This window comes from Colossoma macropomum, unplaced genomic scaffold (assembly GCF_904425465.1).
Source record: "Colossoma macropomum unplaced genomic scaffold, Colossoma_macropomum, whole genome shotgun sequence".
Classification (NCBI taxonomy): domain Eukaryota; kingdom Metazoa; phylum Chordata; class Actinopteri; order Characiformes; family Serrasalmidae; genus Colossoma; species Colossoma macropomum.
This window is the reverse complement of record NW_023494810.1, coordinates 7,849,808-7,867,863: the sequence shown is the minus strand read 5'-3', so window position 1 is coordinate 7,867,863 and position 18,056 is coordinate 7,849,808. Positions and strand designations below refer to the sequence as shown.

The 18,056-nt window shown below is 37.7% G+C and overlaps 1 protein-coding gene across 4 annotated transcripts in view; it reads right to left on the bottom strand.

Moving 5' to 3' along the window:
• Positions 1–18,056, bottom strand: part of LOC118799887 (E3 ubiquitin-protein ligase RNF123) — a 191,228-nt gene that overhangs the window by 113,588 nt on the left and 59,584 nt on the right. For 3 of the 4 annotated variants that reach the window (XM_036559966.1, XM_036559968.1, XM_036559967.1), the window contains exons 32-34: positions 10,530–10,669; positions 3,665–3,853; positions 1,201–1,276 (exon numbers count right to left, since the gene is read on the bottom strand). In XM_036559966.1, coding sequence (XP_036415859.1) covers positions 1,201–1,276; positions 3,665–3,853; positions 10,530–10,669 — 405 coding nt within the window. The other variant, XM_036559970.1, reaches the window with a different exon arrangement.

Here is an 18,056-nt window from a genome sequence, read left to right as displayed (position 1 = left end):
TTATTTTCATATATGGGACGGGACAAAATGTATGAAAGTTTCCTATCATAATATCAGTGATAATGTATTATTGTGGTATTGATAAAATGTACTAAATATATATGTACTCGTTAAATAATAAACTTTTTAATTGTCATATTAGATCATATGTTGTTTTCACTTTCACTTCAAATCAGCAAAACGTAAGTTGATCAAGGGTGTTCAAACTTTTGCATATGACTGTATAAGGAGTAGGGAGCAATTTAAGTTTCAGCCTACCTCAGAATACTACGTAAGGCACATCTAACCTAAAAGACAGGCATCTGAATTTGAGATTTTCAATTTTATGATGCACTTTTACAGTGAATCATTCAGTAAACAGTTACAGTGAATCAGTCAGCAAACAGCTTTACAGTGAATCATTCCGCTAACATGGAATTTACTGCAGGTATAGCATCTTAGTTTAGCTTAGATTAAGCTAAGTTAGCTCTTAGTTTAGCCATCTTTTAGCCTATCATTTTAGAATCTTAGCTTAGCTTAGATTAGGCTAACTTAGTGCTTAGTTTAGCTATCTTTTAGCCTAGTCATTAAGTAGTTGTCTAGCCTACCTCACCTATCAGTACATTACACAGTACACTCACAGCCCAATGGGTTGTTGGTGGGTTGGTGCATTAATGTAGAATTCAGTGGCTGTTAAGCAGTCAGATACGTGCGTATATTGAGTATTTTTCAGCTTTCAATGTTAATCAGCCAATCAGATTTTAGATACAGAACTATCCATTTAAATGGGCCCATATCAAAGAATTCTTGAAGGCATAGTAAGAAAATGGTTTATTATTGTTTATTACTAAGGTATAGAGAGAGGTTTGAAAACGGTCCTGTAAGAGTGAATTATGACCGTTTTGGTACATAAAACCACACAAACAAGTGGACCTCAGGGAGAATAAATACAATAAAAAAGGAATATGATATGGACCCTGCTGCGTTCTTTTAAATCTATCATATTTCTTTATAACAGCAGAAAATTAAGAAAAACTTTCTTTGCATTTGTCCTGACCACACCACTGACCTTCACTGTGATTTTATTTGAACAATTACAATTTTAAAGAATGTGATTATCCCTATCATTGGGTTTAATACTGCAGCATATGATTAACACTGTTAACCTTAACACCCGAGTGACAGAGCAAAGTGTGCTCACGTCATATGTCCGAGCATTACCTGGGAGACGAAGGTTGACCACCCGGTCGAAGAGGTTTCTCTCGGCAGTCACTCGATTCAACACCTGGTTCAGCAGCTGGAGGAGAGAATAGAAAAGGTCCTTATTATTAAAACAACACAGATGCACTCAAAGCTCTCTCTGCTACAGATTCACAGTGAGACGCTTCATACAGTCATTGTGAAGTCTGTGCAAAATTGCTAATAATAATAACTAATTAGGGAGAGATTCTTTGAATGTGGTGCTGTCAGAAGTTATTTATTTATTTATCTCAGACACATCAATACATCTGGTCTGCTATGATTAATCCATTCTTTACTTGCACACACATGCTTCGCACAGCAACATCAGGTGGAATTAGCTGTTGATGAGGGGTGAATTACAGCAAATAAGGGAGGGGGCGAGAGAGAGAAAGATGATTGTGGAGCAAATTATGTGTTGATGATAAAGTGAGGCAGGTTCAATCAGCACTTAATTAACGATAGAATGTCGTGTCGCCCTCAGAAAGGAACAGAAATGGCCAGTAGAGCACGCACACAAACACAAAGAAGGGATTCTTCAGACGTCACTAGTGATAAAAGTGCTCGTTGTTAACACAAAGGCGTAGAAAAACTATAAATAAAAGAAGGAAATCAAACACACACACTCACTGACATGGTGCTAAAAAGTCACAAGAAACTCTGATTTGTCAAAAATGTGGAAAGCACAGAAGCTTAAATCAGGAAGGTTTGTGTTTGATTGTGGTAAAATTGGTCATGTTACATAAAAAAAACTGCAGCTTGGATACAGATATGTGACTTAATAAACAAAACCCAGCACAGAGGAGCATCTTCAGACGTTCTTTAGGGTGGGTGAGCCAGTGCAATGTAAAACTGAAAAAACCCACATGCTAACATACCCAATACCCTGTTATCAGTTATTGAATTTCCAGTCAAAACAACCATTGCGTACAAGTTACTCAAGTTTTCAGGAGAGCTGAAGAGATTAAACATAAGATAATCCAACTGCACAAGAAATTGGAAAGTCAAAGGGAAATATGAAGAAAAAGTTTCCAGAGTTTCCAAAAACGGGTGTTAAAACAACTATACAAGATCTGATAGACCACTAAAACTGCCCCACCAGATAAACAGCACTTCAAGCTTTCATCTTTGAGAGAGAGGAGAAAATCAAGCTGCTTCAGATCTGAAAACATCCACAGGTGTTTCTGTCCATCCTTCCACTGTGAGAAGACGACTCAGAGCTATGGGTCTGAAGGATGTTTCAACAAGCCCTTATACTGAGAAAGTGAAATAGACATACAAAAACACCTGCAAATCAAACAAAGAAGCTGCTCATGTTCTCAGAACAATTGACTGTCCACCCCAGAGTCCAGACGTCTACATCACTGAATGTGTTTTAGATTATTCAGATCGTGAAAAGTAAAAAATGCAAGCACCTTCATGAACTTTGGAGGTGTGGACAAATATCCCAGCAGATTTCTTTGAAAAACTGAAAGCAAGTTTCACAAAAAGAATGAAAGCTGTAATAAAGATGGTGGACACACTAAATACTGGAAAAATATTTAGTTGTTCAGGCTGCCCTGTGATAGACTGGCGACCTGTCCAGGGTGTTTCCAGCCTTTCACCCAATGACCGCTGGGGTAGGCCCCAGCACCTCCTGCAGCAAAGGAGGTTTAGCGGCTTAGATAATGTGTGTGTATGTGTGTGTGTGTGTGTGTGTGTGTGTGTATAATTGTTCAGGCTTCTGTGTATTTTTCCTGTTAAATATATGTTTCTGCTTTTTCCTGTTGCTGAAAAATAAAAACTTAAAGACTGAAAATATATTACTATATATGTGTAAATCTACTATATGCACTATATTAATATATATATTAATACACGCACACACACACACACACACACGCACACACACATTTTTGTCATTTTTCAGTTTTTGATGAAAAAAGAAATGTCCCAAAATGACTTTGAAAAAACTCTGGATTCACTGACATTAAAAGAAGGTTTTTTCCTTCTCCTGTAAAGTTACTATGTTTGGAGATTTTGTATGAGTTTGGATGTATGGACAAGCATAAAATAAGGCACCTGCTATCTAACGACTGTTTACGGTTTAACCACTGTTTGGAAAGATCTTTAAGAGTCACTAAACATGACAGTTTGCTCCCCCAGGAAAGGATTCTTGCTGTATTTAACATGCAAAGCTTTCAACACAGTTTGCTGCACAGTTTCAAAAAGACTGAACAATAAATTGCATAATTAGTTGTTCAACACAGCAAATAAACAATACTAACAATGATAACAATGTGTGAAAAATTTTGACAAAGTGGTTTGGTTTTTACATCTGTCACTGACTCATCGTGTAAAAGGTCATTCCTGATGTCATCATAACGTGTATCAGACAGCCATTCTCTGCTACCCTGATCATAAAGCTGCTTCTGTTCCACACAGCCAATCGTGTGCTGTCACCCACCTGAGCCAGTCGCCGCAGCAACAGCTCGGCCGAGGGGCGGTTCCAGTCCAGGAAAATCTCTGGCACCAAAGTGACTGTCATCTCCAGCACCCGCAGCAGGCTGACTGACAGATCGAAGCAGGTGGCGCACACCTTCAGCTGCCTCGTGTCCACAAAGTTGCGCTCCGGACGCTCCGCCGCCTGCTGGATCTGTCACACAACGACTGATTACTACACAGAATGACAAAACATTTCGGTCATTAGGGCTGCAATTAAATTCTGTTTGCGTTTTGCTTTGCAGTATATTAAAAACATACTGATGAATCCATGCCCTAACAGTGTTAAAGGGGAATTTTTACCACCGATTTTTTTTTTAATTTGTAACTAATTAAGTCATTGTAAACATTAAGTCATTCACAGTGGTTTGATATGAAATAGTCAATTGGTCAATCATACAAAAACTTACCCAATTGGTACTAGGGGGTTGTGATGTCTACAGTGCAAATTTTGCTATATTTTTTACTATCCAAATACACGTTGTATAAGCTTTTATGTATAATGTTGATAATGGTAAAATAGTGGTAAATCTGGAATAAAAAGTGAAAAAAAAAGTTTTCTCTTTTTACTATTTAAGATTACCACATCCTGCATGTACCTCTTCGCCATAAATGTTAAAAAAAAAACAAAGATCTCAAATCCATTAATCTTAAAACAAGTTCTGAGGCATCACACAGTGTATTCGGCATTATTCGGTGTAATAACTTTCTATGAGGGAGCTTTTAGAGACATTAAACTCTTCAGATGTCTGGTTCCTATCACTATGAACAATTCTGACTCAGCAACTTTCTCTATAATGATGCATTTCATATCAAAACATTCTCAATGACTTAATAATTTAATTATGCAGATATTATAAAATTGACCTTTATATGTCAAAAATGTCTGCAGTTGGAAAAAAAAAACACTTTTCCTCCATTTTTAAGGGGCCTTTCTTATCTAATGCAACCTTCTATGATTTCAGAATTGCAAAGGTCAATATTGAGATAATTAACATCTCATCATTACTGCCTGAACAAAACCTTGTATCTACTCATCAGGAAAAGGAACAAACATTCACAACATATAATGGTACAACATATAATAATTTTGGATCTTTTCTACTGGTTCATCCATTATGGCTTTTCCCATAGTATAAATGGCAGCTGGAACCTTCAAATTACAACCCCATTTCCAAAAAAGTTGGGACGTTGTGCAAAAACGGTAAATAAAAACAAGATGCAATGATGTGCAAATTATTTAAACCCTATATTTCATTGAAAATAGTACAAAAACGACATATCAAATGTTGAAACTGAGAAATGTTATTGTTTTTTTAGAAAATATAAGCCCATTTTGAATTTGATGCCAGCAACACGTTCCAAAAAAAGTTGGGACGGGGGCAACAAAAGGCTGGTAAAGTTGTGTAATGCTAAAAAAACATGTGGTGGTTAATTGGCAAGAAATCAATAAAATGATCAGGTTTAAAAAGAGCATCTCAGAGGCTGAGTATTTCAGAAGTAAAGATGAGGAGGGGTTCACCACTCCATGAAAGACTGCACCATCAAATAGTGCAACAATTAAGAATAACGTTTCTCAACATAAAATAGCAAAGAACTTTTGCTTTTCATCATCTACGGTACATAATATCAATAAAAGTGATATGGAGAAATCTGTATGTAAGGGACAAGGCCAAAAACCAGTATTTGCTGGCCATGATCTTTGGTCCCTCAGACGGCACTGCATTAAAAACAGACACAATTCTGTAGTGGAAATCACTGCATGGGCTCAGAAACACTTCTGCAAAACACTGTCTGTGAAAACAGTTTGTCGCTGCATCCACAAATGCTAACTAAAACTCTAACACGCACAGAAGAAACTTCATATAAACATGATCCAGAAACGCTGCCGACTTCTCTGGGCCTGAGCTCATTTAAAATGCACTGCTGGGAAGTAGAGAAGTGTTTGGTGGTTCGACAAATCAAAATTTGAAATTCTTTTTGGAAATCATGGACACTGTGTCCTCTGGGCTAAAGACCACCCAGCGTGATCAGTGCACAGCAAAAACCAGTATTCATGATGGTATAGGGGTGCATTAGTGCACATGGCATGGGTGTTGTGTACATCTGTGAAGGCACCATCAATACCATCACATGTCTTGCTAACATATGCTGCCATCCAGTTGACGTCTTTTTCACTTTCAAAACTACAGCAATTGGTCTCCTCAGTTCCCAAACGTTTACAGAGTGTTGTTAAAAGATGAGGTGATAAACACAGTGGTAAATATGCCCCCATCCTAACTTATTTGGAATGCGTTGTCGGGATCAAACTAAAAATGGGCATATATTTTTCAAAAGACAATAAGATTTATCAGTTTCAACATTTGATATGTCGTCTTTGTAGTCTTAGCTTTAAAAATATGGTTTATATGATGTGCATATCATTGCATCCTATTTTATTTACATTCTGCACAGCGTCCCAACTTTTTTGGAAATGGGGTTGTATATAAAAAAGCGAAAAATTTCAAAAATGGAAATTTGCCCTGACACTGATGAAATACTGTTAACAGTTTATACATATTAACAATATACTACCTTAATTATAACATACAGAACTTAAAGCCTGCTACTGGGGATGAATGTGCTCCGACACATATTAAATTCATATACATTCAATATTTATGCTTTGAAGCCCTTCATTAGCTGGATCAGGTCAGTCAGAGCTCTAGAAGTAAGTTCTGCAGGAGCAGGGCTGAACACCACGTCTCTCCCCTGTAAACACTTCCCCATAATAAAGGAAACACACAACCTCTCCATTTTACAGGAAGCTAATGGAAACACATTCAGCAGGGTGAAATGCAATTTGTGCTTTAGAGCCTGAGAAAGCATTTTATATCCCCATCTTTACCGACACAAGCAGTTGCCTGGAATATTGATGATATTTTCCATTAAATGTACCAACAAACGCTAGGAAAGTCCTGCTTTCCTTTATAAGCAAAATGGAAATCATGCATAACGCTGCATTTTCATTGCAGCTGAGGGTTTTTCATTTCATCTCTCATTCATTTTCTATGGAGACGGGCTGCAGTCCGGCATGGAGGATTGAGAGAGCGGCACAGGAGCAAAGCAGGTCATGAGAGTGAAAAAGCAGGGAATTTCTGAACTTCACACAAATAAGAAGAGAATTCTGCTGAGCAGCTGAAATGTGGCAAAGTAAGAGTTTCATCATGAAGCATGTCCATCTTCAGTCTACAGGAATCAGAAGAATTCAGTGGTGGATAATTGCAGACGTATGCATTTGACAGTGAAATCAGTTGCATTCCAATAAAATGTATTGAGGCAAATTTCTTCCAAAAAAAGAAGCAATACTGCATTATACCAGTTCATAATACATACAGCAGTATATATTATAATGAAATGATGCCTCTGATGAATGACAAATACATAGAGGAGGCAATGGAGGAAAATGCCCCCTTTAAAGAAAATGTCCATTAACTGCAAAGCTAAACTCGTCTGTGCTTTTAACACGTACAGGATGATGATGCATAAACCTTTGCACAGTTAGAGGAAAGAAATGAATAAAAGAAAATCTTTAAAAGAGGCATCTTGCCAGAAGCCCCTCTCCCTGGGTAAGAAGCCCCCCTGGTGAATCATGCATAAGTTTGTCATCAAGGTTTTTACAGAACGTAAAATCACTGACATTGTAAATTCTTGTATTAAATCATATTTAGTGCCTTTGTCTCCATTATGTCTTCCACTTCATTTTAATAAGCTACACTCCTAAAAAAAGATGGTTATTCAAGGGTTCTTTAGTAAAGAAAAAGGTTCTATATAGAACCATGAACACTCAGAGAACCCTTTGCATGATTATAGGGTTCTCTGCATCATGAAAGCGTTCTTCAGAATGTGCTATAGATAGTTTTATATGGAACATTTTTAAAAAGGGATCTATACAGCATAGAAGGATCCTTCTATTATTATGATGTCAAGCTTGTAACAATAGAAGAACCCTTTTTGGTGCTATATAGAACCATTTTCAAAAAGGTTCTATGTGGAACCATCTACAGCATATTCTCCATCAATCTGAACAATCATTTCATAATGTAAAGAACCGTTTAATTATGCATGAGTGTTCAAGGTTCTTTACAGAACCTTTTTTTTACTAAAGAACCCTTGAAAAACCATCTTTGTTAAAAAATGTCTGAAAAAGTAGAATGACAGTAAAATAGAACAACCTGAAATGTCAATTTTGTTTATTAATTAAACAGTTATGAGGATTAAACTAATTCAATATTAAAAAATTAAATTGATATTGTGAACATTTATGTAATGGTATTTTTGTTATCATTATTATTATTATTATTATTAGTAGCAGTAATAGTAGTAGTAGTACAGCAACAACTAATAATGCAAACAAAGCAATAGCAATCAATATTAATTAAGCGTAAATGATTATTAGACATGACAGAATAGATCAGGTATGAATGAAACTCTGCAGAGCTCCAGCAAGCAGCTATTAGCTATTATATAGCTAATTAAAACTATAGATAGCATGTAACATTAATGCTAGCTAGTCAGTGAAACTAAAGAACAGCCTTGTCTTTCTGATGAAAATCCTACTACATAACATTTCTGGAACAAAATGCTAAAGAGGCATTTTGCCCTGGTCTGGAGGAACTTCTTACCTCAAAGGATCAACTGCAAAATCTTACCCTGGGGGGCTTCTTTTCCTGAGTTACAGGGTGTGTGCTAACCATGAGGATAACAAGTTAGAACACAAAACCTTTATGTAAAGAGGTAAGAAAATAAGAGCTAATTAACGGAACCCAGCAAACATTTTTGGAAGACATCTACAGTCAAATGACATGTATTGTTGAACATAAGTTCACATCCTCTTTAGAGTCACTTCTGCATATTTTAATGCACAGTTGCTGTTCGTTTGAGTTCAACACACTGAAAAAATAAAACAGTATATATAAAAAGTGCCATAACCTTTTGCACAAGTCATATTTATGTTTTCTCAATATGCTAAATTAAGCAAATAAACACTAACTATCTAAAGAAAAATGTATCTCGACAGGTATGACAATTTTTATTTCAGTACATCAATTAAACACAGCAGCTGCCCTTTACAATGTGTGGAAACTTAATGACAAATGGACCAATAGGAATGCTGAAAAAAAGGCTGGAATTCAATCTTTTTACATTAACTTACATTAAAAGTAAAGAATGTTTTTCACTCTCCTGTAAAGTTGACTTGTTTTTCTTTGGACAGTATATGACTGTTATCAGAAAAAGTCTTGTTTAACAAAAGCTGAACTAACCACACAAAAACTAAAGCTTTAAATTATAACTGGACATCATCAGATGTTGGCATTTTAACTCCACAAGAGAGTTTCAATGACAACACTTTCCTACATTGGTTAAATTTAGGGTGTCTCTTCAGGGGGCAGAAGAACTACCCTGCAAGTCTGCATATGCTTTTACTCTGGACAGCTAAACGTGTTTGCATTGCATTGATACATCCTTAAAGCAAACAGCTGGTGAAAGCAACACAACACAACTGCCAAAGGCAACAAGATAACTACCTAACCCCAAAAGATCAATACTATCTTGGTACACAATACGCTGTTAAACCCTTTTGTTTCTCTTTGGACCACATAAGCTTTCCATTTCACATCCATTCTCTCAGAGAGCAAACTGGTAAACACCAACTCCATCTCTCTGAAGAAGCTGCCTCTTAATTCAAGAATCATCAGACATGAAAGCCAACCCCTGAGAGCTGGCTAACCTTCGGGCCAAGGAACCCGACCTTCAAAGCCCAATCTGCAGTAAAGTGCAGGGCTGGCGTGTCGCTCTGCGTCAGAGGCCGCTGTCTTAAGAGCTGGAAGATGGGCTGGCAGGAGAGCACTTTCCCAGCTCCCCTGCTGGAGCTTAATTCTCTGCCATTATGAACCAGGGAGCCTTGCTCTTTCCCACCATCGCCCAACGGAGCCTAAAGCCTCCCATCACTAATAATGACACCACGGGAAAAGGGGGGGGTGAGTGGAGCCGGGCCTATTTTCACTTCTGAAAATCCGTCTTCTTGGCTGCGCTCCTTCTACCCTGGGATCAAATTATAGTTTCACGAGGGGTGGAGGGGGCACGAGAGAGGGAAAGCGGAGATCTAAATTGCGGAGAAGACGAAGTTTGGAGGATGTGCTTAAGGTGTGCAGCCGCTGGGGGTTGCCTGCATAATTAAAGAGGGTAATGTTGTTCAGTGAGGCGGCACGTACACGAGGGCGGCAAAGAGGACTGGTGACTCACAGGGGAAAGGGTAGCTTATTTGTGTTATATGTATTCAGAATGGTTGTTTTCTTCAGGATATAAATGTGGCGTTGCATAACAATGAGACTATCGGTTCAAGTAAAACAAGGTACGTGACCGTAAATCTGGATGCAACACTGCTTTCGTTTAATTACAGGTACAAACTCTTCGCTGCAGTGATGGTGGTGATGCTAATATCGACAACTCTGTGCAACATCTCGATGACTAAGCCATTTGTATGCAAAAACATTGTTTAAAATGTGAATGACTAAGCTTCTAAAACAACCAGTGACAGCAATGACAATACTACTGATCTGGCCCATTATGAATAAAGGTTTCATGTGAGTCAAGTTCTGCAACAGCAGAAATGTTTCAGTAAACTGAACATGACTGGTTGAATATAGAAATTTTCTGAAAAGCACAACAGCAACAATCAGCTTCAAACTGCACCCACAATTTGGTGGTGCTGCTGTCCAGAATTACAGCTCATACGGGGCGGCCCAAAATCTGGCTGGCACATCATTGGGCAGGCACAAGCTCCTTACCTCCTGGATCATGCCAATGAACTCTGAGAAGGCCCAGTTGAGCTGGTTGAGGACGCTGTTGAGGAAGCTAGCGGCCATGTCTTTGTCCTGACTCAGGAGCTCCGCCATGTGCCTCTGGAGCAGAAGGGATGGGCAAGGCTCTGCAAGAAATCACAAAAATGCATGTTTACCAGCAGAAATACACGCTAGATATAGAGTTTCTAGGCTTAATTGATAATTAACACCTGCTGTGGCCCATACCAATACCAATACCATTTTTTTCTTTTGAATTTTAAAATACATAAACAGTACCGAGTAGAAGTCACAGACCACTCTTCAATTTATTGAGCTTAAGTATTTAAAAAATATTTAAAACTTCTATTTTTTAGCATTTAATGTGTCCACGCTTTTACTTTATTACAGCTTGCATTTTGTTCAAGAGATTTGCTTTCAGTTTTTCAAAGAAACCTGGAGGGATACTTTTCCACACCTCCAAAGTTCAGTCTTAGAAGTTGGATGAATTTTCTGCTTCTCAAGATTTAAGTAACCTCAAGTACAAATTTATCATAAATCCATACAACATTTTCCAACATCTCAGATGTTCAGTTTCTAAAGCAAATGTTCTTCTTTTTTGTCTATATCCTTTTCTCAGCAAGATTATCTTGCATCTAATCTCCTCAAAAATATCTTCTAAAAACAAATAACGTACTTCATTACCAAATTAACTGGAAGTAAAACAAAGGAAGGGTGGTCTATGACTTTTGCAGTGTTGCAGATTGGAATGATGACTTTTCAAAAGACTAATTAGATTACTGATACTGAAAATCTATACAGTATCAGTGCAGACAGAAGCTGTACACCTGGACACTGGACTAACCGTATTTTCCCCCTTTTGGTGAATATCTGCTGCCAATATACCATGAACCATGTCCGCAATCATTCATCAGTACGATACTTCTGACAGTGGCCCCCAAATTCATCACAGTGGACCTTCAGTGCTTCAATAAACCAACAACAACCATGTCAAATGGTTTGAATGCTATCAGTGTTTTATCCTGTATCATTAATCTGAAAGCTGCAGTTAAGAGCTCAGAAATGACTTCCTAGCTTTGAGCCATTCTGTCCTTTTATCTCAGGGCCTTGATGAGCAGATGACACGTTTCTCACTGTAGTTAATTAATTATATCAGCATTATAACACATCCGATATTCCAGTCACATGCTGAACTTGAACAGATTGTGACAAAACTTGTGTGCGAGAAAACACTAAGACGTATGAAAATACCTTGCGGTATGGCAGCAACCAGAATTAAAACAAAATGATCCCTTTTCTATAATCAGCTGTTACCCCTCTCATTAGGCCCACACGCCTAATTCCCCCGTAATGAGTGATGAAAATAGCATAAGCCACAATACGCCGACGCTCATCAACAGCGGTCAAATGGGACAAAACTGTATCACACAAAACAATGCGAACAAATGACATTGCCGTCCGGTTGGCGGCAGCGCACCTACGGCTGATACAAAGAAATGAGGTATGGGCCGACAGCATCATTACCGCTATCTCACTGGCCTTTTGTATAGAGACAAAAGGCTGCCCTGCACACAGAGTATACTGGGTAATTCAATAGCCTGTCCAGCAGAGCGCCTGATGTGTGAAAAGCCTCAGAGAGCAGAGCAAAGAGGGCAGTGGACACTCTAAATGAAGCTCTGAAAGAAGCTAATCAGTTGACCGGGCAGTGCCGTCCTGTAATAGAGAAATAACCTTTATGTTTAATTAGATGGGAGCAGTCTCTCTCTCTATGGTGTTCAACAGCAGCTGGGACAATAGGGTTGAAAGGGCAAAGGAGAGTGAACAGGAGCGATAGAAAGACTGAACATGAAAGGGAGGGTGGGACACTTCTCTGAAATAGGGAAGGAGGCATTGATTGGGAAATGGAAGTCGATGTCAGGCTGATCCACTTTTATGTCCTCTGTGGGAGCGAGCACGTGTTCTTCAGCCAGAGGCTGTCCAAGGTGGCTAATCATTCTGTCACTGCTGTCGCACTTCAATCTGAAGATGCTTTGAGGGGATAACTGAATGCAAACACCACACATGAGCACGTTTCCCGCAAGCAAATGGATGGAAAAAAGAACAAGAAAGAGGGCAGAGAAGAGGTTACATCCACACAGGATCCAATACAGTCGCCTGATGCACCCTGGTTCACTCTGGCTTTACTGTAAAACAAGAGGGAAGGACAGAATATGCCGAAAGATCAAATAGCAAGCCCACAAGGTGACCCCTAGATAGTCAATACGGATGTAAGGCTCATTCTTTGACGTGAGCGACATTTTATAGGTTAGAAGCCAAAAAATGAACATGGATTTTTTTCAGGAAATAACAGGCTGTAAGATCCTGAGAGGCCGTGTTTATATCACTGTGGTCGATACAAAACCTTGTATCTCCAAAATGGTAACTTTACAGGAGAAGGAAAAACCTACTTTAATTTTAATGCAAGTCAATGGAACAGACTTTTTGTCCAAGTAATTTTGGGCTATTTCCTTTGGTCCATTCATCTTGAAATTTACACACAACGTAAAGAGCAACAGGCATTTTCAAATTATGTCAAAAACTGACAAACAGACAAAAACGGAGATATGAGGTTTTGTTCCGATAGCAGCGCTATGTTTATATTGTATTTTTTTGTATTGTGATATGTTTGTAATGTGTTTATTTGCATAAACTAAAGGGTTTGACTAAATGTCTGTAGCCAAAGTGCACAACTAACTGATTGTTGTGCTCCTGGTGATTCTTCTGAATTTTATCGCAGTTCCAAAAGAGACATAAAGGAGGAAACAGGTCACTGGTTGGAAAATAAATGGGAAAGCATGTAACACTCAACATGGTGTCTGTTTAAGGGGAAAGGCCCTCCCTTCAAACAGAAGAGCCAATTGGCTTGCTGGTAAAGCCTCAAGCAGGAAAGCAACCCCTAACCCCTGTTGCTGAGATAGCAAGAAGCCAGAACAACCTAAAAACATTTTTTTGTGAATTATTTGAGGTAAAAACACTACAATCTATTTATGAGATTTATATCAGACTTTACCATTGATTCCACATATGTTTTTGCATCACTAATCTGGCCTCAAGTTTAGTTGTTAGGTCTCTCCCAATTCAAAGATAGGAGTCTGGTCTTGTATGATGGAAATAACTGTCGGGTGGCGATGCCAAGATGGCCACTGAGCAAACAGACTTTCCTACAAGGACTGGTTGTAATTAGATCCACTTGATTCCCCCTTTCAAACACTTCTAAAATCTCCTTCAGTTCACAATGAGGTGTGTCGAATTAGGAGTTACCAACTGCTCAAGTGTAGTGAACCAATGGAGTATTATGGGAAAAATTGTTTTTGGTTATAAAGCGTGATTCAAAAAGATTCATCCCATCATTTTATAAATCATTACAGAACAGTGCAGTAAATTGTAAATGGTTTAATTGAGCATAAAGTTTATCATGTAATTTTACAAGTGCTCAGTATGAACCTCATCAAACTGTGCAGACAACATCAACACCATAGTCAAATTCATCCCATACTCAATTGAGCGTGTCGGGTGTCACTGCACTCACGGCTCTTTCAATGCGATTTTGGAGATCATCCAGTGTTGTGGAACCAATGATGAATGGCCGACTGCCAATGAAAATCATGTTGCACAGTTATGATGGATTCACTCTTATTGAAGTGGAGAACGCTAAACTCTTTCTGCTCAGGGGTCGCCATCTCCTCGCAGATGTGATTGGTTCCTAGATGCCTCACGGTTGTAAAAAATTATGGCGCTTTGAAATCGGATTGATCTTTTGAATCACTCTGTATATCTGGGTCAATGACGTTTTGTGTCCATTATTAAGAAAAAAATGTATATATACATAACATATAACACACTATTCTACAGTCCTTCCATTACGTATGTTTTTAGTGTATCACAATTAAACTCATTTTAGTCATTTATGTTTCTGAAAATCAGGCGGTCCAATCATACACACTGATAAAGTAAAATATTAAGCAAGGCAATTTGGTTATAAAAAATTCTAAACAAATTATGAAACTTTTAAGAAACAGTGAACTGGGTACTGCAACATATAGAAGACCCCAAGTGACCTTCACGGAACAAAGCCAATCCTGAGTACAAGGACGAAGGTTTATATAAGGGTCTAAGTACAAAGGCTAGTTCATGTGTCCTCAATAGTCATAAATAATTTGGCTGCTGGCAAGTGTATTTAATTGTAAAATATTAGTAAAATAGAATAAAAAAAAACATCAGATGAGAAGTAATGGAAAAGGAAGAAGGATTTGATAAAATCACAATGACAGCATGAACCAGTGAACGCAGGATTGAATTGGCCTGAACTGTGAGATCTATTTGGCCGACACCCAGCAGACCCTAATGCCAAGTCAAAACACATCCGCAATCTTTAACAGACTCAAACAAACAAGCACAAACGCACACGTGGCCCTCAGCATATTCACAGATAATGGATGTATTCAGATCAGCACATACTTGGTTCTTTCTCCTGGGCTTCACCACAGACAACAAGCAAAGCATGCGTAATTCCTAATTACAATGCATTAAGCGCATGGAAATGAAGAGGCTGCTGATTCCAACAAGAAATGCAAGAGAATTGCTGTTCAAAAGAGGCGTCTGTTTTGTGGCTTTGTAAAACCTGCTGCTCTGAAGTCGATTTCCCAATGTTCTTCATTAGATCAGACAATACTGGCCTGAGCAAATGGGTTTCCATCTGCAGCGCACCAAGATCTCAGCGGACTTGATCCTGAACGGCCACAGATGCAGTTTTATGCAAATCCACAATAAGGGGAGATTTACAATTCATATGAGGATGCATTAAACCCCCGTCGTGATTCTCATGTTAACAATCACCTCAAGATGTTTGCGTCAAACATACAGCACTTATCTAATTCTTAAAGGGACAATATCACCTCGTTTTTCTTGCTTTTTTATTAAAATGATAGAGTGTGATGTAATGTGTAATCACTGTTACAAGTTTTAAAGTGTGCTGTTCACTCTTATTTTAAAAACTGCCTGTTTTGACCTCATTACAGCTGTGATATCACGATCATGAACATATTTACATACAGTTGTGTGCAAAGGTTTGAATACGCCTGGTAAAATTACATGTTGTGTTGGTTTTCTAAGTGAACATAAGTTAACACATACTGTGCAGCAGTGGTCTTCAATCTGGTCCTCAGGGTCCCCTAGACGGTCCATATTTTTTATCTGTCCTTGTGCATTGTGACAGTCTAGGGGTCCCCGAGAACCAATTTGAAGTAGAATTGCAAAAGGGACCCACCACAGTATCTTAGGTAGGGAGTAATTATTAGTATTAGTATGCACAGGAGTGGGCTGTTTACCAGTTTAGTGCCAATGTGAGCAGGACAACACATACATGTAGCAAAATCTCGCAAAATAATTAATAATCTAAACAAAATAATCATTAGCATAACACTGATGTCAAAACAAAAGCTCATATCTCAATTTTTTGTTGTTTTTCATTTTTTTACATAATTTTAAAAAGTCAGTGCCACTTACATTGTGTTTAAATTTTGATGAATTGTGTCGAATGGATCAACAGAAGTTATCCAAAACAAAAAATATACATTTATTGTTAAATATTGTTAAAAACACTTCCTTCTAATATAAAAGTTCCTTTTTCTGAAATAAGAGGGTTTTTCTTCTGACAGCAATGACATATAAATAATATCTAACAGCAGATAACAAGTAAATAAACTCATTCGAAATAGTTGTGAAGCAACGAATCACATTAACACCGAGCAAATTGCTTTTTTGTAGACAACAGAAACGGCGGAGCCTTCAGACAGTCAGATGGCCACGGCTGTCAAAAATGCTCTTGATAAAGGTGAATATGCAACAATAAAGATGATATTTAGGGTTATTATGATAAACTAAGCCACATTATGTCACAATATGCTTTTCGAGAATATTACAGATACAGTTGTATGCAAAACTTTGATGCTCCTGGCCAAATAACGTTTTGTTGATTTTCTAAGTGAAAATAAGTCAACACACTGCAAAAAATGGTATCTTGTAAAGTGAAATGATCCTAAACCTAGTTGATATATGTAATATTTCCCATTTTGAGATGGTTGTGCCTTTATTAAAAGATTATGTAGCTTACTTCTCAACATTTTTTACTTTTTTTACATAATTTTTTAATTTTTTTATTACTTTCAATATAGTGAGATAAATTTACTTGACAAAATTACTTAAAACAAGCACAAATGTCTAGAAATCAGGTGGGTAATCTTAAATTAAGCTTATAACAGTCTTAACAGGAGAAATATTAGATTTACTGTCTATATTTACAATAATTGTACTTGACAAGATACCATATTTTGCAGTGCACATCCTCTACAAAGAACACGTCAGCACATCTCAATGTACAATTACTGTTTATTTGCTGAATTTAACATCTTGGGGGGAAAAATAAAACATAAAACGTGGCCTGTGCAAAAGTTAGGTACATTTTATATTTTCCAATATGTTAAGCTTGAGCAAATAAACAGAAATGTGCAGAAAAATGGTATATTTGAGGTTGTTCCCTGCAGAGAAGAGAGCATGTTTAGTCCCGTTTCATTGGATTTAGTGTGGTGCAGAATGTAAAAGGTATTCATAATTTTTCAATAGTATTCATAGTATGACAAGGTTTTTTTTTTTTATTTTTTTTGTAACCTATTCCAACTTCTCAAATCTCTGATCCACTTAATATTATGATGCATATAAAGTATTGTGAATATGTTTTGAAGTACCACAATGTTATAATGCCCACCTCGACTATACCCGCAATTGCACAGTAATAAAGGAATAACAGAAAGGTCAACTAACAAAAACGGTGTATAGAAGGGAATACATTCACGTTCTACAGACAAAGGTGACAGAAATGGGAGGGGCTGAACTTGCAACAAGGAAAAGTTTTACTAGAAATTAAGACACAAACTACATTCATCTGTAGAAGCATCAATGTGAACACTATTTTTGTAGTTTCTACAAATTCGCTTGCAGCTAAATGCAATGATTAGTTTCACTAATTCTAATCAGGGAGAACAGAGGCGGAGAAAGAATGGGAAACAAAACAGAAAAAGGAATAGAACTTACTTTGGAAACTAGCAACTGACAAATCTCCTGGAAGTCATGCAAATGAGAGTGAGAAAAGATGACAGCGTTAGCATTGAGACAAGGCTGGTCAAACGAGGGGATGAATTCATGCATAGCTAGAACAAAGGCTCAGCAGTCGAGCAGAAACATTCTGCACTGTCACAGGAAGGAAGATAAAGTTGTAAAGTCATGCATTACAGGATTCCGTCTCATACTGTTGATGCAGAAGGCACTGATTTTGATTTAGGTATGGATGCAGCATGTGTGTACGGGAAGGTTTCTTCTTGTGAAATCAAACCAAAGAAGAATTTAAGACAGAATTTAACTTAATTGAAGAATAATGAACCATCTAATGATCTGAGACTTTCACACAGTGAAATCAAATTC